The sequence below is a fragment of the Notolabrus celidotus genome, chromosome 3 (assembly GCF_009762535.1).
Source record: "Notolabrus celidotus isolate fNotCel1 chromosome 3, fNotCel1.pri, whole genome shotgun sequence".
NCBI classification, from domain to species: Eukaryota; Metazoa; Chordata; class Actinopteri; order Labriformes; family Labridae; genus Notolabrus; species Notolabrus celidotus.
In genome coordinates, this window is record NC_048274.1 from 25481862 (window position 1) to 25508578 (window position 26717).

Consider the following 26717-nt stretch of genomic DNA (forward strand, 5'->3'; position numbering starts at 1 on the left):
ATACACACCAATTTAAATAAATAAGACAATCTTTACAGCAGAAATAAACATGTTTACAGCCTGGTACAAAAGACAAGTGCAGTCTGGATAGCTCAATTCTCAATCGGCACACACTGTGGGGGGGGGGGGGGTTTTCTAACGCGACAATTTAAAAAAATATTGAGATTACAAGTCTTCCAATGAGAGGCACAGCTGACTTAATTGACAGGCGGGAACACTGTAGCTGTTGACGCTTTACGTTACAATCGCTCGACAGCAACAATATGGCTGCCACCAACGCTTGGCTTCAAAACAGGGCTTCAGAAACAGATGGGTGATGTCACGGATACTACGTCCTTATTTCTATGTCTATGCTGTAGACACTAATAAAGACATGGAGTTGAGGCTGTCTCCAACTTAAGTAGCAAAAAGCAACAACTGTGTTGACCTGTCAATCAACACAGCCATGCCCCTTCTAATGCAAATCTATGTATGAGTATGAGCCTTTTTAAAAATGGGTATGTTCTAAGACCACCTGTACAGTTATTCCAAATAATGTAATATTCCAAAGGGGGTTGGTGTTATGGTTCACCGTTTTTTGAAGCAGGTGGTAAACATCAATTTCTGCTGTTTAGGCATTTTCACATAGGACCTAATAGAGTCTCTTCAGCTTCTGCAGCCAGCCTCAAGTGGACACTCAAGGAACTGCAATTTAGTGTGCCTCCATATTAGCTACATTTTTCAGCTCTAGAGTTTGCTGCTTGTAACCAGGCCTATTTTTAGTGAAATCAAGTTTAATGAAGTACAACAATTGATCAGGAGTAACATACATCTTCATTGAAAGCAGCACACACATTGACAGAAAATTGATTCATGACGTGGTTATTAATATATCACCCCTTACTAACATTCCTTAGGGCACACAATATAAAAAGACATTGCCTGCTGTGTACTTTGTACTGCCTTTCTGGGTGTTAGCATGTTGAAGCAGAAATGCATATATGGTAATGGTACAAGGCTAGATCAGTTAGCAATAGAGCTAACTTTTCCAGTCGGGGGCTAGCTCAAGGGGAGAAAGGTGAAGATGAAGTGGTAAAGATGGAGTGTGAGTGGGGTGGAGGTGTGTGTGTGTGTGTGTGTGTGTGTGTGTGTGTGTGTGTGTGTGTGTGTGTGTGTGTGTGTGTGTTTGTGTGTGTGTGTGTGTGTGCGCGCGCGCGTGTGTGTGTGTGTGTGTGTGCTGTAGTTTACCCCTTAGGGCAAGATCTGCCTCAAATTAGCTTTGTCGCCCTGGGAGACAGAGAGGGTGAGATGAAGAGCAAGCGAGGCAGCAAGGAAGCGTGTGTGTTTGGTTGTGTGTGAGAGAAAAGAGAGACAAACAAGAGGCCAGAGGGTTAGCAAATCAACTCAGATCGGAGCTTTTTCTTTACATGCTCTTTTAAACACACGACTGATCATGTTAATACACACAAAGAGTCCAGAGTATGTGAAAACTGAATGTTTCTCTCCGAAATGAGAAGAGAGCAGTGAGCGAACTGAGGGGGGTAAACTGAAGGAATGAATGAACATGGGGCACCAACCCACCAATATGTAGCAGCTAATTTCTGGAGCGAGGCAATTAAAGGGGCTGACTATATTATGGGAACTTCCCCTCTGGCAATGGCTGTCTGTCCATTTTTAATGAGGTCATAATGATGCGTCAGCTGAAGACCAAAAGGTCACAGGGGCGGGGCTTAAATCTGCCAGGAGATAGGGAGAGTAAGAGAACAGTGACATTATAGCAGAAAAAAGATTTGATTGAAGCAAAAATTAGCAAGTTCAATACAATTTCAACAAACCTAACGTCAGAAAATGAATTTCCTTCTTTTTTAACAGCTGCAAACATGCCAAGGTATTTTAGCTGTCACAGTTATTTCTATTCTACCAATCTGGCAAGGCAAGGCGGACATAATGCAGTCAAATTGAGCAGTAATGCGTGGAATTGTCATGAACAGAATACAAAACACAGATCAGACATTCGAACATGAAAGCTTTGGCAGAGGCACACGGTCCAGGAGCCAGCAATATTCAGTCAGCATGTATATTGTACATATGGTCATATTGACAGACCTGCTCCCTTACAACACAGCAGCTTTGATGATGGCGTGTCTGATGAATCATGGTTAAACACACAGAATGTGTTTAAACCAAAACCAAAGCCGCCGTCTCTGTATTGCTGTAAACGGCCAGCTGGATTCAGATGGTAGACTACTACAGAGACCACGGACTGCAAATATAAACCTTGGCACACTGCCCCACACTTACACACACAGACACACACTCACTCTCACACACGTTAAGCTCATGCCAACTTTGGCCATGCTCCCTATGGCCTTTAAGACCTAATGAGTGAGTTCGGGTGGAAGGCCTCAGTCTGTGTGAGTTTCTGGTACGTGCGTGTGGTGTTGATATACAGCTGGTCGTCTGCATCATAACCCTCATCATAGCTCAATGATTCAGACTGCTTCCATCAGATCTCATTGCTGCACACACATACAGACATTAACACCTCAATCTAGGAGAGATATCTAGGAGAACAGGGTTTTGGGACAAATTAAAGTAGAGGATGACTAAAGGAGGACAGAATGAGTGAGAGAGGAGAGGACAGAGGGAAACAGAGGAGGGAAGCGCCAGACAACTGGTGGCGTCTGGTGTTCCCCCAAGGGACACTTGTAGCTAAATCTGGCCCTGTAGCGTCTGTCCTGAGCGAGTGTGAGTGTTTATGTGTGTGAGTGGCATCTGGTTGCATCCCGGCTAGAAAGGAGCGATAATGGAAATACTGTGACGGGTGATCTGCCTAAGTGGTCTGCTTTCTTTCACATGCACTTTCTTTCTGTTTGTCTTTAAAAGTAAGGGACGTGGCAAGCAATCTGTTTGGGAATTTAGCAATTTACATACAGAAGACTTGAATCAAACATAGCTTTTGTTTTTAGCTGTAGTCGAAAGTTTACAACAGCAATGCTTTCAAAAAATTCTGTCACAAATGGTCACAACAAACAAGGTTGAATGTGATGCTCTGTCATGAAATATGAAAATAGATCATGGCGAAAATAAGTATACAAAGTGTTTTTCTACAATTTAGCATCAATTTTCAGCCAATAATGGCAAATTTTATTTTAACAAATCAAAGAAAGTTAGTTATAGAATCAAACAAAAACAAAATCTGTCACCCTTAAACCTTTAATAAATGAGTTTTCTTTATCAATAAAAAGGGGCCATTATTTTGAAAAACAACATTATTTTAGGGAGCTTACATGTTCTCACACACATACCCGCATTCACACATACACAAATATTCACACACCAGTGACAGCCACCTGCCCGCTGCCTCAGGCACTGCTGTTCTGATCTGTTCTGGTCTAAACAAACGTCACTGCATGACACCACACACACTTTCCCTCTTAACCTCAAATCCACCCCTCTCACATGCTTGCTTTCTTGCTCTCCGTCTTAAAGCTCTTGACTCAAATCTTTACTTTTTAGCAGAAATAATATCCAAATAAAACAACAAGGAACTTAACTCTTGATGCGGTTTTTGTTTCTTAGATGTCAGAAGTTACCCTAACCATTAACCACAAAAATCCTGTAGCTATATGCACATATGTGTTATACTACTTAACTGTGATGTCCCTTCTTTCTCACACAAAGAGGAACACTCACACACAAACACACACAGCAGATTTAAATGGGTCTGTTGTCTTACCCAATCTACTCGCCCATCAGTTCTTTAACCCACATAGGAAAACCCTTCATGTTATTACATCAACACTGCAGGTTTAACACACACACACTCACAAACACACACTCTCAGAAGCATAAGGTGATAACCTGGTCTGAGGTGGAAGAGAGACTTCAACCCTGTTACAACTTCAATTACCATAAAACTCTCTCTCCCTCTCTCAGTTCCCACATCTCTGCCTCTTTAAATTCCCTCTTCCTCTTTTTCTTTATGCTATCTCTCTTCTCTCCTTTTTTATCAACAGAAATCAATCATTTCATTTGTCTTCCTACTCCTCTCTCTGCACTCTATCCCTCACTCCTGTTCCCTCCCTTTTTCATTCTCTTATCATATCATTGACCATCTGAAATCAATCCATTTTGTGTCTTCTCTCCCTTTTTTCTGCTTTTTCTCTCCCTCTATTGCAGGTTCTCTCTTCAAAAGCACTTAGGTGTCAAAGGCATTTCAATAGCAATCCCTCAACTGTTAAGATACACACACACGCGCACACACATACGCACACATATGCTGACACTGAGTGACGCTATGGGCGTGTAAAATCTACGCTGATGTGATCAGTGCAGATCGCACTATCGACAGGTAGCAATATTCCCACGATAGGAAAGATTCACCTTCATCACTGTCACCATGAGTGTGTGTGTGCATGAATGTGTGTGTGCATGTGATCAAAGCTACATTGTAACAACTGTGTGTGAAAACAGGTGCATTACTTTGGTTTTAATTTTCAAAAGAAGCAGACGTTGAAGGTACTGTGGGCATGCTGAAATGAAAGAGTTAGAGTGACTCCTTTCTGACACACAGATCGGCCATTGGCAGTCATAACATTATGACCACTGATTCGGTCCAACAGAAGAGCTACTGGGGCCAAGTGCACCAGCTGGGCATGAACTAAGTGGGTCATATGTCTTAAGTCAGACTTAGCTGCAATTGACTCTTTGACTTGAATTTACACTGAGTGTATCAGTGAGCTCTTCAATTAATTCAAACAGGCCTCAGTGGACAAAATGAAACCTTAAAATCAACTCATTGTCTGAGCAGGGTCCGATCACTGATTACTCTCTCTTATCTTAACTCATTTTCATCAATCATCTTTTAAACAGGTCTGTAAACTGTCATTGCCATTGTTTTTCTGCTTATATTACCTTGGTTAAACTGACTGGTCTGACTTTACAGACTACCTTCTGCTCCTTCCTAGGCGTAAAAGTTACACCCAGGTGTAACACAAACAGGACTTAAATCTGACTGGTGCATGGGGCTTCACTTTAGGTCAGTCGTGACTTTCAGCTCTGAATCCGACATAGTGTTACACCCCGGCATACACCCAGCTGGTGAACTTGGCCCCTGGAGCTCAAACTGCTGAAAAAGTGAAAGCTGGTTCTGATAGAAAGGTGTCAAAGCAAAGTGCATCACAATGTATTGTGTGTGGAGCTGCGTAGCTGCAGACTGGTCAGAGTGCTCATGCTGACCCCTGTCCACAGTCAAAAGTGCCTACAATGGCGCAGCACATCAGTGTTGACCTGGCCTCCTAATTCCCCAGACCTCAATCCAATTGAGCATCTGTGGGTAGTGCTGGACAACCAAGTCTGATCCATGGAGGTTCCACCTTACAAAGTCCAGGACTTAAAGGATCTGCTGCTTACGTCTTGGTGCCAGATACCACAGCACACCTTAAGAAGTCTAGTAGAGTCCATGTCACTTCAAGTCAGAGCTACTTTGGTCCTGACCTAATGAGAGGGGGGGGGGGGGGGGGGGGCTATACAATATTAGGCAGGTGGTAATGTTACAGCTGATTAGTGTGTGTGTGTGTGTGTGTGTGTGTGTGTGTGTGTGTGTGTGTGTGTGTGTGTGTTTCAGGGGTGGGGGGGTGTAGAAGTAGATTCAGTAGACAGAGTAGAGGCCCACCGTTAGTTGACATAATAATTAAAGGATATAATTAAGGTGTGTAACCTCTGTGGATCTCCTCTTTTTCATGGATCTCTCCTTTTCTCTCATTGTTCCATTTCTATCACATTTCCTTTCATTAGCCCTCAATTCATCCCCTCTTTTCTGTGCCATACAATTTTTTTCTTTTGTTTACTAGCCCATCCATTACAGACCCCATTTCCCAACTCCACTTTGCTCTTATTTCTCAACCTATGCTCTATACTATAATCTTTCCTTTATGCTTTAATCATTTTTATCTAAATTTTATTTCTTTTCTCTCCTTTTTATTCCATTTCTTGCCCATCCACTGTTCAATTATTCTGCTCCTTTCCTGCTTTTTTTCCTCACTTTTCTTTATCCCTTCAATTCCCCCTCTCCCAAGATTCTTCTCCCTCTCTTCACCCCTCCTCTCCTCAGTCCTTCCCTCCTCTCCTCTCTTGCCCATTCTTTACGATTTGAAGGCTCATTTGTTAAGAGGAGGTAGAGCTCTCTCGCTCTCCCCCTAGCCTCCTCCTGTCTCTTTTTTGTGGGCTTTGGAAATATAATTTTCAATTTTTAATTTGATTCATTTAGATTTGATCATTAATCAGTGCTGAGAGAGAGTTAATTTGGTGGAAAATAGATGAGGTAGTTAGAGAGGGCTCTTTATAAAGTGAGCTCAGCACACGCTGGTTCTTTTAGGTGTGAGGAAGAGAAAAAATGAGTCTGCATGTGAGAGTTTGTGTGTAATTGTTGAAATCTGTGTCTGCAAAGGGATGTAACACAAGAGATGTAGATTCAATACATTCATCTTTATGCAGATTTACAGTAAGCAAACAATTGCTGAGCAGAATCTCAACATTTACTGCTATAAATTTTACACTTTCAAAATTAGGATAATTTCTTAGCATGCATTACTGAAACCCTTCCAGCAGTTACGTAACTTTTTGCCCACTGATCATCTCGAAGTCTTCTGGTGCCTCCTGCATAATTCACATTACAACTCATTTTGATTTAAGTCCATACAGCTACCTTTTCCACGTTTCTTCTGCCCTCCGCCTCTTCTGCTTTCCGTCTGTCTTCCTCTTCTGACCAGCCCCTGACCCAGGTAGAGACTGAGCAAGCTGCTTGTTGCAGCTAAATCCAAACACAACATGAGAGTGTGTTTTTTGTGTGAACGTGTGTGTGTCAGAAAAAGCAGAGAGTGGGTGTGTGAGTGCATTTGTACCCCCTGGTGCTAAGAGTTTCTTGACCGTTTGCTGACACTGCCTCCCCCCACTGTACCTGGACTGTCAGCCCTTCTGTCTACCTATTCTTGTCTCAAGTACACACACACACACACATACGCACACACACTTAGTGCATGCCATGTTCAGTTCACTGCACTGACTGCTGCCAGAGCTAGTTTGAGGTTTCTAAACGACTACATTTACATTATAAAATGAATCGCTCAGTCCACTTTAGGATGCTGTCATAGAATCTGCAGCCACATACAAGATGCCACATGTTAAGTACAAAACACAAATACAGCAGCAAATCATGTGAACTTATGAACATTTTATCAATACTAAAGAATGCACAAACCTGCTCATTGACATATTTTCTTTCCTGTTAAATGTCTGAGGTGTGCTGTCCTGGTCATGATCAGCACTTTTTTAATCTCTGTATGCTGGAGAAGCTGTCCTGTACTCTCTCAATCCCTTCACAGTCTACATTCTAAATCTTGACATTGAGATGATGTTGGTAACAGAAAAGATGAGGAGGCATGTTTCCAACTTTTTCTTTTTATCCTCTGCAACAGCGATCTGAGATCTTCCCCACAAATACTTAAGATTCAATTTTGAAAAATTTGACTGCTCTTTTGGATTCCTCCTCTCCTCTTCTCTCCTCCTCAGGGGCACATGACACCTCTGTCTTCCTTATCCATCTTTAAGTGGTAACCACGGTAACATCCAATCCCTTGAGAGATAGGCCTAATTAAATTAGGACTCCTTTGTGTCAATTAATTAACAAGACACAGAGAGGGAGACAGAGATTGGGGAAGAGACAGAGAAAGAGTCAGAAAGCCAGAGAAAGAATATGTGTGTGTGTGAGAGAGAGAGAGAGAGAGAGAGAGAGAGAGAGAGAGAGAGAGAGAGAGAGAGAGAGAGAGAGAGAGAGAGAGAGAGAGAGAGAGCTAGGCCCTTTACTCAGATGGTGTCTCTATAAATTAATCTTGTTGGGGAATAAAAGAGGCACGCAGGTTGAGAAAGCTTGACAAGAACTTAAAAGAGGGTACCTGCGTGTCAGACAGGTGTACACACATGCATGCACTGCAGAAACAGAACATTTATCACCACTTCACACTCAGATCTCATGTTCAGTCTTCCTCCAGACTGGATTTTTCTCTCTCTCCTCCCTCCATTTCCACTTTCTTTTTATGTATCTTCACTTCAGTAAATGTGTGTTCTTTCGCTTGAATCAAGTGTCATGCACAGCGTAGTAACACTTCTTCTTCCTTCTCTCAGGTGTTCGTCTGGACAGGGTTCGTGGTGGGAGACAAAAGTATAAACGCCGGATAGATGCTGACAACAGTCCATACCTGAACCCACAGCTGGCTCTGCCTCCCAAGAAGCCATGTAAGAACACACACAAACTGTAACTTTTAACAGTGAGTGTAATGGGCCCTTTTCTCCCTGAGGTTGGGTGGTGATTCTCAAGGACAGAATCTTGTAAACTGTCCTTGGTGGATTGTTCCTTTAAATCTCCACACTGACACATTTGCTACAGCCGCATCAGAATCTTGCATATTGTGCAGAGGGAACAACTGAACACAAGGAAAAACTTCCTTAGAACAAAGGAAAATGTTCAAGTTCATGCACAACGTATTGTCATGTGCAGGTTGTGTTCATGTAATGTGTATTAGTTGACGTTGAGAGACCAGAAAAATAAGGACCTGCCTTTCCATCCGTCCTGATCCTGATGGAGACAGTTGGACAGTAAAAACATTTAAACGCAAGCCCTGACACACACAAACACACACACACACACACACACACACACACATAAATAGACATGGTAGTGAGAAGCCCATCTGTTTGAGACCAAGTGTATCTCTCTGCCTCTACTGCTACCAGTTTGGGGTCATAACATTTTATATGTGTAATATTTCACTATAAAGGTATTCATTTAGCGCCGGATGGATTGGCTGCGTTTTTTAAAGAATAAGACCATGGCCAAAACCTGATGATTGAAAAATTAACAAGGGAGAGAGTGAGAGTGACAGAGAGACAGGTGGACAGAGAAAGAGAGAACAAGAGAGAGAACAAGAGAGAGATGGAGAGAGATGGAGAGAGAGATGCAGAGAGAGAGAGAGAGAGAGAGAGAGAGAGAGAGAGAGAGAGTTAAGCTAAATAGGAATATGTCTCAGAGAGAGAGAGAGCGAACGAACAGGGGAGGAGGGAGGGAGGGAGGGAGGGAGGGAGGGAGAGGAAGGAAGGGAAGGGGACCAGCCAGAACCCTAATCCGGATTAAATCCAATCTGGCAACCACATCAAACTAGAGTTAGCTCTTTAGCTAACCGTCTGCTCACACACAACACACACACCATACACACAAACACACACTCATGCAGTGCAGTGTTTAGCAGCTTGGTCCCCAAAGCCCATTTTGCTTAAAGCTGGAGCATATTCTGCTTTAGGCCAATATGCTGAATGGCTGCACGGCAGCTTACCAGGACTTCTGCACTACTAATCATTGAAATGATGGGATAATATAAAGCATGCACACTCTGTGTGTGTGATTATAATGTATTTGTTTGCATACATAGAGCATAGAGCAGAGTGTGTGTTCCAGCAAACAGAATGGCTTCTCTATCGTGCCATAGACCAATTTCCATAAACTGGTTAAGTGATATTTAGCTTTTAAATCCTGTTAGTGTTTATCAAGGATTTGTCCAATTTTGAAAGAGCTGTTTTCTTAAATCAACATCTTTGCATTAAATACATTTACAAGTAAAAATCTAGCTCTGACCTTAAACAAAACTTACACTTGAACAATAAAATATATAGGGTTAAAAAGACTCTCATACAGTCAACACACACACAAATCTGTCCCTCTGTCTCTGTCTCTCAGATACACGCACACAGCCTATCTATCTGTAGCCCAATCCCCAGCCTCAGCGTCCCCATTGATTGTGTGAGAACAGAACAATAGCCCAGGGTTTGGAAATGGGCTTCCATTGATTCTAATTAGGGAAACATTAAATAAGATTTACCCACAGATACTGCACTGTGACTGGGATTGGTTTGGCTCAAACGACCCTGGAGCTGGAGCTAGAGGGAAGAGGATGGAACGAATATATATGTACAAGTGTGTGTGTATGTGTGTGTGTAACAGAATTGGTGGTGGACAGTGTTAGATCAATACACAACTCATCCCCCCAACTCTGTTTCACTCTCTCTTGCTGTTTATCTCTATCTAGCTGTCGCTCTCTCATCTCTTCCTGTCTGTCTTTAACAATCTGTCCATGACTCTATTTCTACCTGTCTGTCTTCCCCCTGTTTTTTTTCCTTCACTTATTTCTTTCCCTCTCTTTCTCCATCCCTCGCTCCCCTCTTGTGCTTCTATCCTCTGTTATTATTCCCATGCTTGATTAGTCAGTGGATTAATTTGGAAGCAGGGTATCAGTCTGTTACTAATGGGCCATAGAGATCTCATCACCACATGTCACCATTACCAGCTGAGCTGTTTGGCTTTCAGAGTTATCTTTCCCTCCTGTATGTGTCAGCAAAGCTTCTTAAGGCTGTGATACAAAAAGACAGCATTTTGTGCAGCCTGAATCACTGGTAGTAATTGACTTTAAACACACCTTGAAGAATCTCCTAAAGAGGAAACCTTTCAGTCATTTTTATTCATCTGTAGTCCTGCTGAATAATTGGAATCAAATCAATTATCTATTGGTTCCTCGTTGATAAAATCAACATGTAGACAACAAACAGTAGACAAGCTTACTCTTGCTGTATTTTTCATATAAATAATTGGTTACAATCTATTCATTCTGCTAAATTATATGATACATTACATTGTATGCAACATTATTACACTGTAAATCTGTTTTTTTTTTCAGCTTATTTAAGACGTCCATACTTTTTAATGTTTTTGTTTTTTTTAAAGCAAGCTGAATATTTAGAAGCTTTAAATGTAGGAATAAAATGCTATATGGATCATATTTTTGTGCTGAGTAAAATACATGGATAACTCTGAACTGATTTGTGTTTTGTTGATACAACATGTCTGTGACTTTCTGTTTCTCTAATGGTCAAGTCAGCTTTTTTCCAACATGGGAAATAACCTTTTGACATATGTGTTATCTAGTAAACCGTGTTCTGAGGCATGCCCCGATTCGGTGTGGAACAGTCTGTAGCCTACTGCGGCAAAAATTCACCATCTCTCTGTCTCTGTGTCTTTCTCCTTGTCTGGTGGTCATGTCAGTTGCCTTTGGCTGCCTTGCAGATAACAAAATCGTCTCTCACCTGCTGGTGGCCGAGCCAGAGAAGATTTACGCCATGCCTGACCCAACAGTACCAGACAGCGACATCAAGGCCCTGACTACGCTGTGTGACCTGGCCGACAGAGAGCTGGTGGTCAACATTGGCTGGGCCAAACATATCCCAGGTAGGAGAGAAAAGACCCTGAACCCTGACTTTCAAACTGAGCCTAATCTGGCTCCATGTTGTGACACATACAGATTGGACATACATACTTTTTTCCCCAGTTCCAGAGTATTGAAGATTTCTCGCACACACACACACACACACACACACACACACACACACACACACACACACACACACATGCTTGTGCATTGGCAGAGAAAGTACAAGGTCAGAAAGGTTCAGGTCCACTTACATACATACAAGTTCACCTAGTGCTAAGGTGTGACCTTTCACCCTAATCCATGCTCCTAGACAGTCTGAACTCCTGACTCCTCCAACAGACCAACCAAATGGTCCACTTATATCACACCATCACACAAACACCTTCTCAAATACACACACACTTATAAATTCTGACCTTTTGAACCATCAATCCAATCCCCTTACCTTCGACCTGTGTATGTATGGGTATGTTTGTGTGTGTCTACTGTCACTGTACTGTGTACAGTGTATGACAAATCCCGCTGAAACCATTTACTATACTGGTAAACTGTGTTTGAACTGGTTTAACAGGAACAAAAAAGTCTTACAAATATACAGCAAGATAAAATGATGAGAGTAAATATAAAGCCACATTGGGTAACGCATTGTGTGGAGTATAGAGTATGTTAAATTAAATTAAATTTATCTGGCTGTGAAATCTGAATTTAAAGCAGACGACTTGGAAAGAAAGGTATGAGAGGCAGAGATGAAAGCTATAATCTGGTTTTGGTTTTGTGAGGGAGCCCGCTGTGACAGCACTGAAGAAAGAATAGCAGTGTCTCAGATTAACACAGATTAGTGCAAAGATTAGTTACACTGAAAATATGGTTGTGGAGGAGAATACAATAGACAACAATAGAATAGAATAGAATAGAATCACCTCCTGCTGATAATACTCAAATAGTACCGCTGGATGTGGGGGCAAAGTGGGAAACACCAGATTAGAGGCATAAATACCACTCAGTCATGCTGCGTAAATCTAGAACAGTAAAGTCAATGGTGTTGGATAACAGGATCTTCCAATGATGTGTTTTATATCTTATCAATGAGTGTGAAAATAACAAAGAGAGAGAAAAAGAGATGACAAGAAGAAGAAAAGGAGAGATGGAAATATACACTGCTTCTTGTTAGTGTATCGATCGATGTGCTGCTATATGGGCTGTAAGCAGACATATATATTGATCTATACACCAAATATAGCTCTTTGAATATTTATTTTTTCCTTTCAAAACAACATATAGCCTCATTCCTATATCATCTCCTATCCTCTAATCTGCCTGACCTGCGTTTTACTCCTTTTTGCTTTCTCTCTTAATCCATTTATCCCTCTCTCCTACCCTCTGTCTCTCTTTATTTCCATCCTCTGCATGTTACACACAGACACACACACACACACACACAGAGAGAGAGAGAGAGACAGAGAGAGAGACCTCAGAGCCATGCAAACATACACACAAACAAACAGGATGTTTATTTAATGCACAAGCCTTTATTTTTCCCTTGCTCACGACTTTTACAAGTGAGTATGATGAGTAAGCCAGGTTATGTGGTGGGTAACGTACATCTGTGTGTGTGTGTGTGTGTGTGTGTGTGTGTGTGTGTGTGTGTGTGTGTGTGTGTGTGTGTGTGTGTGTGTGTGTGTGTGTGTGTGTGTGTGTGTGTGCTGCTTTCTGTGTGGAGGGAGCGAAGCACAACGATTGCTTGGCGGAGGAGAGAAGATAGCGTGATTAGATGAACGAGAGAGGCAATCCGCTGCTCACACAGAAAGATAGAACTCTTCATCTTCTGTGTGTGTGTGTGTGTGTGTGTGTGTGTGTGTGTGTGTTTGTGTGTGTGTGTGTGAACACTTTATGAAATCCTCATTGTTTACAACGCTGAACACTGATCTAATACTCACCTTCCTACAAACACACACACAGACACACAAATATACACACATAAAAACATGTACACACAGAAAGTGATCTACCGTTCACTGAGGATGGAAAGGATTGTCAGAAAGAAATACGCCTCCTTAACAGTCTTTATCGGACTGACACACATACAGTACATTGACATACACACACACCACACAAACTTGCAGAGGCAACCAATAAAGAGACTACAATGACTTAAGTCTTGAATGGAAAAGACGAGAATAGACATGTTAACCCTTTTATGTAGCCTTCTTGTATGAAATCTTGTCAATCATGTGTGTGTGTGTGTGTGTGTGTGTGTTTGTGTGCATGTGTGCGTGTGTCTACAAACTTCATAGGTTGTACATGTGAACACGCCTGTCTGTGCTCGCCATGGTACAGTAATTTTTTTAATCAAATTGATGGAGAGAGACAGAGAAACAAAGAGAAAAAAGACAGAGGCAGAGAGAGGAAGGGTGAAGCCAATTTATGCTTCATGATATGGCTGCGCAGCACTGCATACACACACACGTACACGCACGCACATATACGCACACACAGGCTGCTAACAGTGGTAACAACGTGTCAAGGCGAGCGCCAGGCAGCTAATTTGAAGTCATTAGATGTCTGCCGTACTGGCAACAATTTGTTACGCTCACACACGCACAAACACACACACACAAAACCACATTACATACACACACTGAGTTAAGAGCCGTCTGCGGATAGCGAGGAGGCTAAATTGTAAACTAATTTAAACATCACTCAGTGTTAGAGAGGCTGCCTGCAAGACAGGCCCCCGGATAACAAGGCTAGGCTACGTGTGTGAGTGTGCGTGTGTGTGTCTGTGTGTGTGTTGCAAGTCATGTTTGACACACCGACTCGCCCAACCTTAGAGACTTGTGACAACACACATATACGCACATATCTCTTTGATTGGTTCTTTTATTCTAAGGCTGAGTGTGTATGTGTGTGTGCACACTCATTTCCATACTGATATGGCCTATATGCAAACATTTGATATGTCATTAGAAGGGGAAAATGAGGTTTCAGACACAGTGTGTGTCTCTTCTTTCCCACCAGGAATGGGACCCCTAACACGCACAGGCATCTCACACATGCACGCCTGTTTTCAAAGACAGAGATGAAATGCATGCAAACACATAAACAGGTTTGAGAAGGCCTATTCACTGCTCTAAGCTGTGGAAAATACACACACCAGTGGCCACATGCATACACACAGGTACCAGGCTTTAAATATAAAGTATCAATGAGCAAATTAAACACTCAGGAAACTCTAAGAACGTGGAAATGTTGGGTTGATTCTTTTTTTAGAGGCAATGAAGGACTTTGGCATCTCTCTTAAACAGCTCTCAAAGAGGCAACTCCAGCTGCATGTTAGGCTGCGTGTCATAGTCGAGTGTGCAGGTATGTGTGCATTGGAGAAGGAATGAGGAGCGGTCAGGTGAGCGGAGGAGGAGGAGGAGAACAGCAAATATTTAAACAGGAGAGAATGAGAGAGTGAATTAAAAGAAAGAAAGAGGGCATTCAAAACGAGCCATTTATCTGTCTGTAGAATTAGTCTTTTCATCCTCTCTTCTCTCTCTCTCTCTCTCTCTCTCTCTCTCTCTCTCTCTCTCTCTCTCTCTCTCTCTCTCCCTCTCCCTCTCTCCCTCCCTCCCTCTCCATAATAACTAAATGACTACCGGGCAGTCATGCCAGCAGCCCTTATCTCTACTTGCGGACACAAAAGGGAAAGACAGACAGGCGAGCACTTGACTTGACGAAAAGAGCAAGGAACGAACAAATGAATGAATCAATGAATGAGAGGCAGAACCTATAACACAGCCTATTTTACCAGAACCAGGGGCCTTGCCATTAGTGTTTTTTTTATGACCCCTCCCCCATTCTTTCTTTATTCAGGAAAGAAATTGCTCTTGGGCCGCCCCCCACTTCCCCTCCACTATTCTCTTGCTTCTCTATCTCCTCTTACTAGCTCTTCTTTTCATGCAGTCTCTCTCCCTCTCTTCCTTTCCTTCCCCTTTCAATTTTGACACTCAGGATAAGCGGTCTATGTGTCGGCAGTAACGCAGTATGATTGAGCTGTAAAAAATGGGGGAAGAGAGGTGGAGGGGGTTTCTGTCTTTCTTTTCATTTAATCGACCTTTATAGAGATATGGGAGAAGGGGTATGGGTGGTGTTGGGTGATGGGATAGTAGGTGACGTGTGGAGTCCTGTTGTTTCATGTTGTGCACGCTTCACTCTGTCGTTATCATTTCTCCTGTCTCTTTCTTCTTGTTCGGACTTTGGAATGAGTGAGGGTGTTGAAGGACCCCATGGAGGTGCTAAAAACAAGAGTGAGATTTAGGTCTTGATGATTGGTAGCCTCTGTCTCATGTCAGTGGTGGTGAATGTTAGCTCAACTCCATAAACTCTGATATTTCCTGTGCCCAAGAAGCTTGTTTCATGGGTGAAGCTGGTGATGTGAATTTTCTTTATATGACCTTTTTAGCCGTACAAAGGTCCAAAGAAATCAAAAAACTTATCTTGAATCCAGAATAGAAATAACCAGATAACAAAATAGGTACTCCACAAACAATAAAACACTACAAACATAGTAAAAAAGCTTAAATGCGTTCTTTTCTTAAAAGATAAACAGGTTCCCTAGAAGTTCTAAAATTGAGTTTATATCTTCTTGTCAACAGTCCACAAACAATGATTCAAAAGCAGTTCATCTGTTTATTTTTTAAACATTAAAAATATTGCAGTTAAATGCAAAGAAAAGATCATTACCGGGAAAAGGAATAAAAACTATTAATGCTCATAATCAGTCTTGAGTCCTGTTAATCTAGTCTAAGCATACTATACAGCTTCGCCGAACAGATGCACATCTCTGCTGCGACAAGTCATCGTCTTTTCCCACAGCATCTCCCATTAAACAACAGCTGAATTAATGATCAGCATTTACAGATGGATGTGTGTCTGTGACATGCATTTTTGCTTGGGAGGTGAGCAAAAATATCTGGTTTAGTGTGGTAGTGATATGAGATAAAATAACTCCTCTAGCCCTCATATATTGAAAATGTAAATACCCCATAATGAAGTATTAAATATATCAGTGTCTCTTTTTATGATTTTAATGGTAGTTATTGCAAATGATGTGTGGCATTCCTCAGGGCTCATTTATAGGTCCCATTTAGATTTTGTTTTTTGGGGAAAATAGAATGCCTTGTTTTTTTCAATTATTGAAGCTTTAATAGAATAATTTCTAACTTCATAATAACCTCTTTATTCCCTGCCCTGCATCGGTTACTTGAGACATCATCATGACTGGGTTGTTGTCCTAGTAAGAAATGATTTTTTCAAATGTATTATCTTCATTTTATGTGTTAGTATAGTGATACTGTTAATATAGTGATAATTCTGACTCAAATGATGTTTTATTTCATTATATCCCTTACTGTGTGTGTGATTAAAGCTGACAGGGGCAAAAGGGACTGATGCGCAGAAATTGGTAAAAATGAAAAGCAAGAAGGTCACTGACATTATCCCACTATAACCTGGATACTCCCAAAGAGCCTTTAACACAATACTACCCTGACCCAATGGCTAAATATCCCCCACCTCTTCAACCTCTCTTGTGACCTGTCTTTTTCTCTTTCTATGCTAGTGTCTCTCTCTGGCTCTCCCTCTTCTTCTCCCTCTGTCTGACCTGACCTCCCACCCTCTCTCTCTCCATGGTATCCTTAACCTCTTCATTATCAAGTCAACCTCATCTCTCAACCCCCATCCCCTCCCACGCCTCTAGACTTCCCTCCTCTGTCATCCCCCCCAACCAGCTCTCGTCACTGTCTATCCCTCTCGTTCTTTATGTCTTTACAGCTCACTGTAATCTCTGTTAATTGAGTCCAATCTCTGTATTTTTAGACAGTATAAGTATCTACACATGGATTAGATCTAACATTTGTTCACCACAGCATTCTTATTAATAAGCAAAGTGGCCTCCTGAGTCCTCTGCTGTGCACTTACTCTTTTGGTCATGTTTTAATCGTTTTCACACACAAATTTCAGCCAGTGAACAACTTAGTCTGTCAGACAGTCAGTCAGTTAGTATGGCAATCAGTCAGTCAAGTAACTACACAGCCAGTCAATCAGCCAGAAAGACACCCAGTCAGTCAGCAAATATTGATTAATAGAAGTGTCCTGCTCCTTTTAGCAAATCAAATGTTGAGTCTCGGCAGCCAAGGGGAACCTCTGTGCACACACACACACAGACTCACACACACACACATTCACACGTATATCCACATGGATACACACATCCTTGACTCAGGAAATGCAGCTCTCTAAATTAACACTGACACACATTTTAACACTTCACAATGGGCTTCAAGAGATGAAGAACAGTGAACACACAGTGTGTGTTCGTGTGTGTGTGTGTGTGTTGCTGCTGCAATAGGAATGTAAAAGCCCAGACTGGTGATGTCACTCTGTGGCCCTCCATATTAAGTCTGGTGTTGCCATCAATCAGCTAAGAGCTGGTTGGGCTTTGGGTCAGAGAGTGGTAAATCAGAAGACAAAATATTTATCCTCCACCAATCACACAAACACACACAAACACAGTTTTCTACTTTGACTTTGCCCCCTTCATCTTTAAGCCTGTCTTACTTTCACTTTTGCTAAAACATATTTGGTCTAGGTTTCACATGAGCAGGTGAACTCATAAAAACACATACGTAGAAATTCACATGAAGACTTACAAAACTCAAAGCAGCCCTCATTCTGTTGTCTATAACTGGCCGGCCTTGACAGTCACAGCATCCAGAGTTCCTTCTTGACACACACAAACACAAGATGCAAACACAAAGTGTGCAGACATACAAACCGTTACAAAGGAAACACAGAAACATACATAAACTGACAAGGAATACATATATGTAATACTAAAAACAGTAGTTGTTGTGTGCATGAAAGTTAGTTTGCAAAATGTAACCCAGACTTTGTTAATAGAATTGCTTAAGTCTCGATGTAAAACCATCAAAGCTCGATCATTCTTTAGCCTGAGCAGAAAACATTACAGTGGATATGTAAACATCAATATATTTTTTTCTGATGCTGATGCTAGAAAATGTAATGTGTACAAGGTTTCTCTTGTGATAAACTTCCTCTAGTCAGTCCAGGTGAAGAAGATAAGAAACCTTACTGACAGCACTCTACCTTTTATTTGCAATGTAACTGACTCGATCCAACTTATAAATATAAATGTGCAAGGATCATATTTAGGTTTAGATTAGGAATCAATAATTGGATTTAGTTCATTGCCTCGGTCAGTTTTGATTCTTTTATGCTCTCAAGAAAACAGATTCTTAAATGTTTCCGGTCCCTGTTGATTTTTTTTCCCCACTTTAATTTCCATTTCTTCTTCGAGAAGCTTTCTAACACATTTAGAGGTTGATGCCTCGCTTTAAAGAACGTGTGTTTGTTTATGTGTGAGTTGAGTGAGTTGTGTGTTTGTGTCGGTTTTATTGTCCACATTTGTGCATTAGAGACATTTTATTTTCCAGTGCACCACCACAATGGTTTCCTCTTGCAGCCCATCTAAACAAACACAGCCCTGTTTGCAGATGAAAACAAATATTGATTAAATCAAATTAGGAAAAGAATATTTGATATCTGAGCTTTATGTTTGGATTAAGTTGGGCTTTCCTTATTAGATTAAGCCTGTGGGTATTGGAGGCATTTCATCAATATGAGAAAACAGAGGAAGGAAATCATTTCCCTTTTTCTGTGCATTGTTTTTCTTCTGTCTTATTTACTACTCTTCCTCTATTTGCTGTTTGTGTCATTCTAGTCTTTCAGATACTGGGGGTTACTCTATAGGATTAAATTAATGATTAAATCAATCTGGTTTTTGGGGGATTTTGCATGAAAGTTAGTTTGCAAAAATGTAACCCAGACTTTGTTAATGAAATATTTATAAAAGCTTGAGTATGCATGCCTGTCTCATCACAGTAAATAAACATATACACATTACGTTTTGGATGTGAAGCTGTGTCAATGCTGCTTTGCATCAAAATGTGCCCAAAGACTATCTGCAGTAATATTTACAAAAAAGAAATTGGAAACTCTGATATATTTTTCTTTCCTGTGTGTGAGGATATGTGTGGTCCACACACACATAACATACCTACATATTCAGTCACTGAGGGCACGTTCAGTCTGTGTTGACTCTACTGTCTGTCCAGTGGCCCTGTGTTTGTTTTGCCATCACTGTGTTGACAGTGTTTCCATGACGATGTGCCTAAGATGACACTCAAACACGTACGGCTGCAGGTACCTGCTTTAAAAACACAAACATTCACACACAACCACTGGCATTACCTCTATCAGGTCACACCTCTGTGATGACACACACCTTATGTTTGAGAGATGAGCTAACCTGACACACATCACAAAGAGAGACACACACACGTGCACACACAACTTACTTCACACTTGGTACCAGCTGTTGCTGCCACTGCTTCCACATGTGTCACAACAAATCAGATCTGAATCCAGAATATAAAAAAACAACAAAGAAGTGACTTGGAGATGAGAGGGAGTGTAAGGTGAAGAGGAGCTCATAAAGAAAAGATTATTCTACAAGTGAAGCTTTCCTAATTGTATCACTAATAATAACTGAATGAAATATATGTTTATTAAGAAATACACTGATTTCAAAAGTGGTGTCTGATGAAAATCTGTTTAATGATGAGCTTCTCAGTGACGATCATTTTAATAGTTCTAAAAAATAAAGCCATGAAGTTCATACATTGGATAGATGTTGAAATAAAAATGTGAGGGAAAATAACACAAATATTGAAGTCATGAGATTTGCGCTCAGCAGCCCATTGCTGTTTTTCTTATTAGTTTGATTACATTAGCAAATCAAATTCATTTGTCTATCAGCCTTTGAGACACAGCCTGCAATCTGAGTACACTGACTAATCTGCATCAAATAAAGTCTTTCACTCACACACACAGACACACACACAAACACACACACAGAACACACACATCAGAGGGAAGCTGCATACGTAAGCATGCACATAAGCATGCATACACAAACACATACATCATGAACACACCAAAGACATCACAAACATACTCTAAGCACACATACACCAGCCTCCAGAAAAGCACTAACACACACTGCCAGTAGTGCACAAATACACACACGCGCACAGACGTGCACACTTTTATAATATGTGACATCAGACAAGCAGTAACAAATAAATCAGCACACCATCTGAGCCCATCATCATCGAAGTCATCACTAGCAAACAGTCAGCTTTTACCACTTTCAATTTGCTTTTGTCTTTGTGTGTGTGTGTGTGTGTGTGTGTGTGTGTGTGTGTGTGTGTGTGTGTGTGTGTGTGTGTGTGTGTGTGTGTGTGTGCCTGGGACATAGAGAGAGAGAGAGACAGAGAGAGAGAGAGAAAGAGAGACCTAGACATACAGAGAGAGAGAGAGAGATGATGTGATGTGATATGATATGATATGCTGGCGGGGCATAAAGATAGATGATCATAATTACGCAGAGGCCAAACTCCATTTCAAATCATCATCATCCTATTCTATCTGTTGGAGCACACATGTACACACACCTACACACACATACACACACACAGGCACACCAAAAGCAATATATAGAGTTCACACACATGCAGGGATTCACAGACGTCCACACCCACATATCACACACCTATGCATGCAGCAAATCTAGTGGAAGGAGGGACAGGCTTGTCATGGCATCACATTATTTCTGTCGGTTCATGCAAAGTTCACAGACAGACGTGAAATTGTTATTCCCTCTCTCTCTCCACACTTTTCTCTTGATATTTCTTCATATCTAACCACCTTTACTTACTGTTTCTGTCTTCATCTCCTTCTTTCTCCTCTTTTATCTGTATCTTTTCTCTTATTCACCAGGCTCAGTCTCTTCTCCCCTCCAACAGTCACCCCTTCACTTCATTCTTCTCCCTCTCTCATCCCTGCCATTATTCCTCACCTCCTTTCCAATGTCCTCCTTTACTTGCCTTTCTCCTGTTTCCTCTCCCCCTTCCCCTTTTTTCTACCTCCCTCTGTCTCTCTCTCTTCCCCCATCTTCCATCTATCGTTCTTAAATAACAGTCTGAAGGATTCATCCTTTCCATCAGGGAATAAGCAGGTGGGAAAATAGGATTGGAGCGTGCCTGTCAGCAGCTGGGTACGACTTATGGGCTGTGCACACACAGAGGCAAATTATATATATGTATACATTTTATGGATATAAACACACAATGTCAGGAACATCTCAGAAGAAGAAAAGTATGCTGATAGGCAGCTGTTCAACAAAAGGCCTGCTCCTTAACCTGGGCATGGCTTAATAGTATTGAAAGGTGGTTTAAAAACTGTCTGTGGTAAAACAACTGTATGTTCAATAGTCAAAGTGGTTGTAGCAATACATGACCTTGTTTGTTTAAAGATCCCTTTTAGCTTTTTTAGAGTAACATGTTTCAGTAACCATTCAGTGTGTTCCAAGCAAATTTCAGAGATGATGCTCATGAATGTTAGTCCAAAGCCTCTTGAAAGCAGACACTTCCAGACATACAGGCTGTGGAATAATAATACATTTTTCCGCATATTCTTAGCTCAGCAATCATACTTTTGACTCATTCGAGCAAAATGGTTCTGAAAACTGAACCTATAAAAAAATGACAGAACTGGAAGGTTTGTGGTGAGGTTTGCATCAAAACTTAGCGCAATGTTCTTCTTAGCTCACTACAGCTAACTTTAGGAAAGTGGGTGCACTTCATGTGTGGCAAAAGAGCAATTGAGCTGCTTTGTTGGTGTAAATTACAAGGACAAGGAAATGCAAACATTTACTACATTTTAAATCTGGACATACTTTTAGGGATGATCACAAATACTCCAACAAAATGCTCAAAATCATAACTACATACTTTGTTGTTGCATTTGACGTTCAATGCTAGTGTGTATGTGTGAGTGTGTGTGTGTGTGTGTGTGTGTGTGTGTGTGTGTGTGTGTGTGTGTACGTGTACACTATACTTCATCCTTATACAAGTGTGTCATTTCCCATCTGCTACTTGGTGAAGGACCATGTCTGTGGTCTCAGTGGTTCACTGTTCATCCACATGCACACAGTACATACACAACCACACACTCAAACACACACACACATCGGTAATAATGTGTGTATTTTTGTAACTATTTAATCTTGATGGGATGTTTCATCTGCAGGCTGCTATCACAGCTGGTTGCCTTATTGTCTGGGTCAGACTGATGGGTATGTGTGCGAGTCTGTGTGCGAGTCTGTGTGTGTGGCGTGCCCATAAGTATTCTCAGTTTGTGTTCCACTTTAAGCCTGCACATGTGTACTAATGCAAAAACTGTTTGTTTACCTGTTAAAGAGTAGACATGTTTGTCTCTCTTATATCTACACACTATTTACCTACTCGAACAACACTTGTATATTCAAGTGTGTATCATGAATGTGTGTGTGCTGTCTATCAAGCCTCACACACAGCCGTACCAAACCATTGGCTTGGTTGCTGATGATGACATATGAGTTCCTGGCCTTGGTAATGGCTGTTAAATCTCATAATTACACGCTTCTTTATTGCAATGCATAATGACCCCGCAGCACTATTGGACAATTAATTAAGATTTTCAGCCCAGGCTTTTTCAGGCCCAGATGAGGAGGTGGAATGAGGTCTAATGTTCTTGTCTTCGAGCTAGGACATTAAGGCATGATGCTGTAGCAGAGGAGGCTGTCTCAATGTGTGCATTCGTTTTCATCTCTGTCTGTTTCTCAGCCTGCGTATGCCCCCCCCCCCCCCCCCCCCCCCCCCCTCTCTCTCTCCCTCTCTCTCTCTCTCTGTCTCTCTCTCTCTGTCTCTCTGTCTTTCTCTCTCTCGTTCTCTTGGTTCCACTATTGAGCCCTTCCTCTCAATGCTTGTCCAGGATGATGATATTGGAGACCATATCTCTAATCTGTGAATGGTAAATTAATCCCTGTGGAGTTTCGGTAGTCCTCTCTCTATGGAAAGCTACGGGGGATTAGGAAGATAGAATCAACACAGCCTCATAATCTCATATACAGACACCAGGCCCGGGCAGGGACCATTGGGTTTTGTTTTAAAGCCTCAATCAGCAGGTTTATATTCATACAAGAGTAGTACCTATATTTTTAATATCACATGTAGACTTGAGGATCCCTCTTTTATTGCAAAATGCTGTTTGTGACAGTCTGAAATAGTTCTGTTCACAGCTGTTGCTTTGATTATGGATTGTCTCTCTTCTGTAGAATATGTTATGGAAGGATATTGTTCTGAAAAGTTAATCCACCAAGAGATCAATAGACTGTCACATCCCAGATAATTGAACAAGCTGGGAAAATAAATTAATTACAGACTAGACAGAGATAGAGAGACAGATAGATGGAAACTTTGGTTTTAAACCTATGTGTGATTATATTCATTCTCTCATTTTTCCTGTTTTTTCATTTTGGAGTAGCCAATCAGTGTTGTTTTTTTTCCTGATGGCCCAAACATAGTAGAAACTGGAACAGCCTTGTATCTGAAGAAATACATTTGAAGCATACTGAAATTCCCTTTATAGTCTCCATACTCACATATATTATATTTTAATTCTCAGCGTGATATTTATTGTCTTCAAAACTTCTGTCAGGGACAGACTGACAAGCTTCCCAGTTTTTGTGCTTCATTCCCTGACAGACATGTGCACTTGCTCCTTCTCTCTCTCTCCATCACACACACACACACACACACACACACACACACACACACACACACACACACACCACACACACACACGTACACACACACACACACACACCCTCCCCGCTTATAGCAGCCATTCCTGCCTGCATCAGCAATGTTTCTGAGCAGGGAGAAACAGGAAGCTGAGTTAGAGGATATAAGGAGGCAGGCATTGTGGCTTTTTTTTTGTTTGTTTTGCACCATATTTTTCTCTCCAGTAAATTATTTTGCAGACCAAATGATTGTCTCTTGAGCTGTACTCTTGACTCTGTGTGGAGTCAAGAAGACTCTGCCCCAATGGAGCTAGCTGTGGCACATGCCAGCGACGCATACAGACACGCATACAGACACACACACAGCCACACACTCCTTGACATGGCCCTGGTGGAGCTAGAAGTGGGTAATTAAAATGTAAATATTGATATTTTATTATTTGAAATGCCTCTACTGCAATGATCTTAATGTCACTCCATCTGTCGTCTCCATAGAGGCTTTTGGGTCGCCCTAGACGACCGGCTGCCCCCACCCAGCCAACCCCACCACGGCAACAGCCATAACCCTAGACATCCATCTCCATGTTGCAGCGTCTCCATTTTGGTTCTAATTAAGTGTTAAATATTAGCAACCACAGACGCAGCAGCACACACCGCACATACATGTACACACACACAGAGCCAGCACACAGCCCTCCTCTCCACCTCTGTCTCTCTACCCCTGACTCTCTCTGTCACACACACACATCGGCACACACAGAGCACTCATCTCCACTACAGCAATGGGAAGATTTTAAGTGTTAATCTTGCAGTGCTGCTGATGGTGTCTAATGTATGCAATTAACAGTCAGCCAGGGCTGAGGGTTTGGTAATTAGCTGGCTGTTCACACTGATTAGAGGCTACTGCAACCCTGTGACTGCTCTACTCTCCCCGAGGCCGCACACAGAACAAGGAGGGATGCGAGGGGGAAGGAGAGCGAGAGGTTGGCAGGGGAAAGAAAGAGAAAAAATATTTTAACGTACAATATGATGGGAGAGAAGGTGAAGGTGAGCACACATCTGTGAGAGAAATATCTGTAAAAGTGAACTGCCGGGACACCAATGAAATGTATTCATATATCAGTTGTCTTTCTTCTCAGTATGTGCAAATAAAACAATGTGGAACAAGAGTAAACCAGGCATTTTTCATACTGTAAACCAAGATTAAATCTGGGTGCATCATAGAAACAACATGATATTAAATTACAAAGAATTGGTTGACATGTTAGCTTCAGTATCAACATTATGCAGCGGTTTGAAATCAAGAAAACTCCCCTACAGCAGTGGTCATCTTAACAAAGGTGCCATGTAACATTACCACTATTTTAGAGGCGGCTTTGATCACTGAGGTTGGACGCCGTTGGAGAATAACAAAAACTTGCAGCATCAACACACAAAGTTTACTTGCAGGAAAAATGCAGACATGCATATTTACAAGTTTCAGTGTTAGGTGTAAAACTAAGGCTAATGTTCAGAGGGGGGGAATAGACAATAAATGCTGATCTATATACACACACACACACACACACACACACACACACACACACACACACACACACACACACACACACACAAACACACACACACAATTTGATGTACTGAGAGTTTGACAGAAACAGACATTTCAGGTCAATAAAAGATGAAACCTAATTAGAGAACTGCATTTGGATAATGTTTCACTTCTAACTGACAAACATGTTTTTGTATAATTTAAGTGACTTTAAAAGTGTATAAGTGCGTAAGTGGTTTTGTGTCATTGTGTCTTTAAGCCCCTCCAAATTAGCTGGTTCTGTGAGTAGATTTGTTTCCATTTCGTTGCGCATCTCTGTGTAATTGGGTCAGCTGGTGAGAGAGAGAGAGAGAGAGAGAGAGAGAGAGAGAGAGTGTGTGTGTGACAGCAATTGCCAGTGTGTTCATTCTGTGCTTATTATTTGTGTTAGTGCAGATCCAGCCTAGCCAAAGCCATCACAGGGGGTCCGTGTTCATTTGGGCCGGCGTCTGGCCGTATGGTACAAAACAGTTTGAGGTGTACACACACACACACTCATGCACACACGTCCACACACACACATAAATGCACACACTCAAGGGAGTACTTGCATTACACAGCATGCCACAATGTGCATGCTAACACAAATTTAAACACACACACATATACAGAAAGGGGTGTTAGGTAGAGCACTGGAGCCATATGACACAGTGTGCATACAGAAAAACAAGCACACACACTCAAACACGCACTCACACACTCCAGACACACACATGCAGTGCAGAGATGTGCTGTTAACTGTTGGAAACTTCACGTGTCCTAATGCAATCTCTCTCTCAGTGGGCCAGTAGACTTAAATCTGTCCCCTGCAGACCACAATACGTGTACATGCTGCTCATAGACAATCCATTATCCTCCTCACACTTACAATGAACTGGAAACATCAATGGAGACTAAAGGATCATATACAGTTAACATCCGATCTTTATTTGAAATGTCTACCCTCTCTTCCATTGTAACATACAGCATCCTCTGTACTTCATGTTGTAATGATGAGCCATTGGCCAGCTGCCCCTCTCACAGTACAAATCCAGTGACTCTAGCTGTGCATAGTGTGAATTCAGTTTTACTGCAGTGTGTTACA

At 41.6% G+C, this 26717-nt stretch overlaps 1 protein-coding gene and 1 long non-coding RNA gene across 3 annotated transcripts in view; one reads left to right on the forward strand and one right to left on the reverse strand.

The window, feature by feature from the left end:
• The window catches only part of esrrga (estrogen-related receptor gamma a), a 197017-nt gene that overhangs the window by 158632 nt on the left and 11668 nt on the right, over window positions 1-26717 (forward strand). For both annotated transcript variants that reach the window (XM_034679776.1, XM_034679778.1), the window contains 2 exons: window positions 8164-8274; window positions 11129-11311. In XM_034679776.1, coding sequence (XP_034535667.1) covers window positions 8164-8274; window positions 11129-11311 — 294 coding nt within the window. The remainder of the gene's footprint in view (window positions 1-8163; window positions 8275-11128; window positions 11312-26717) is intronic.
• LOC117810144 lies at window positions 15492-19511 on the reverse strand. The gene is made up of 3 exons (XR_004630723.1): window positions 19421-19511; window positions 17990-18062; window positions 15492-15574 (listed from the first exon to the last, which is right to left on the reverse strand). It is a non-coding gene; the product is annotated as an uncharacterized LOC117810144 (long non-coding RNA).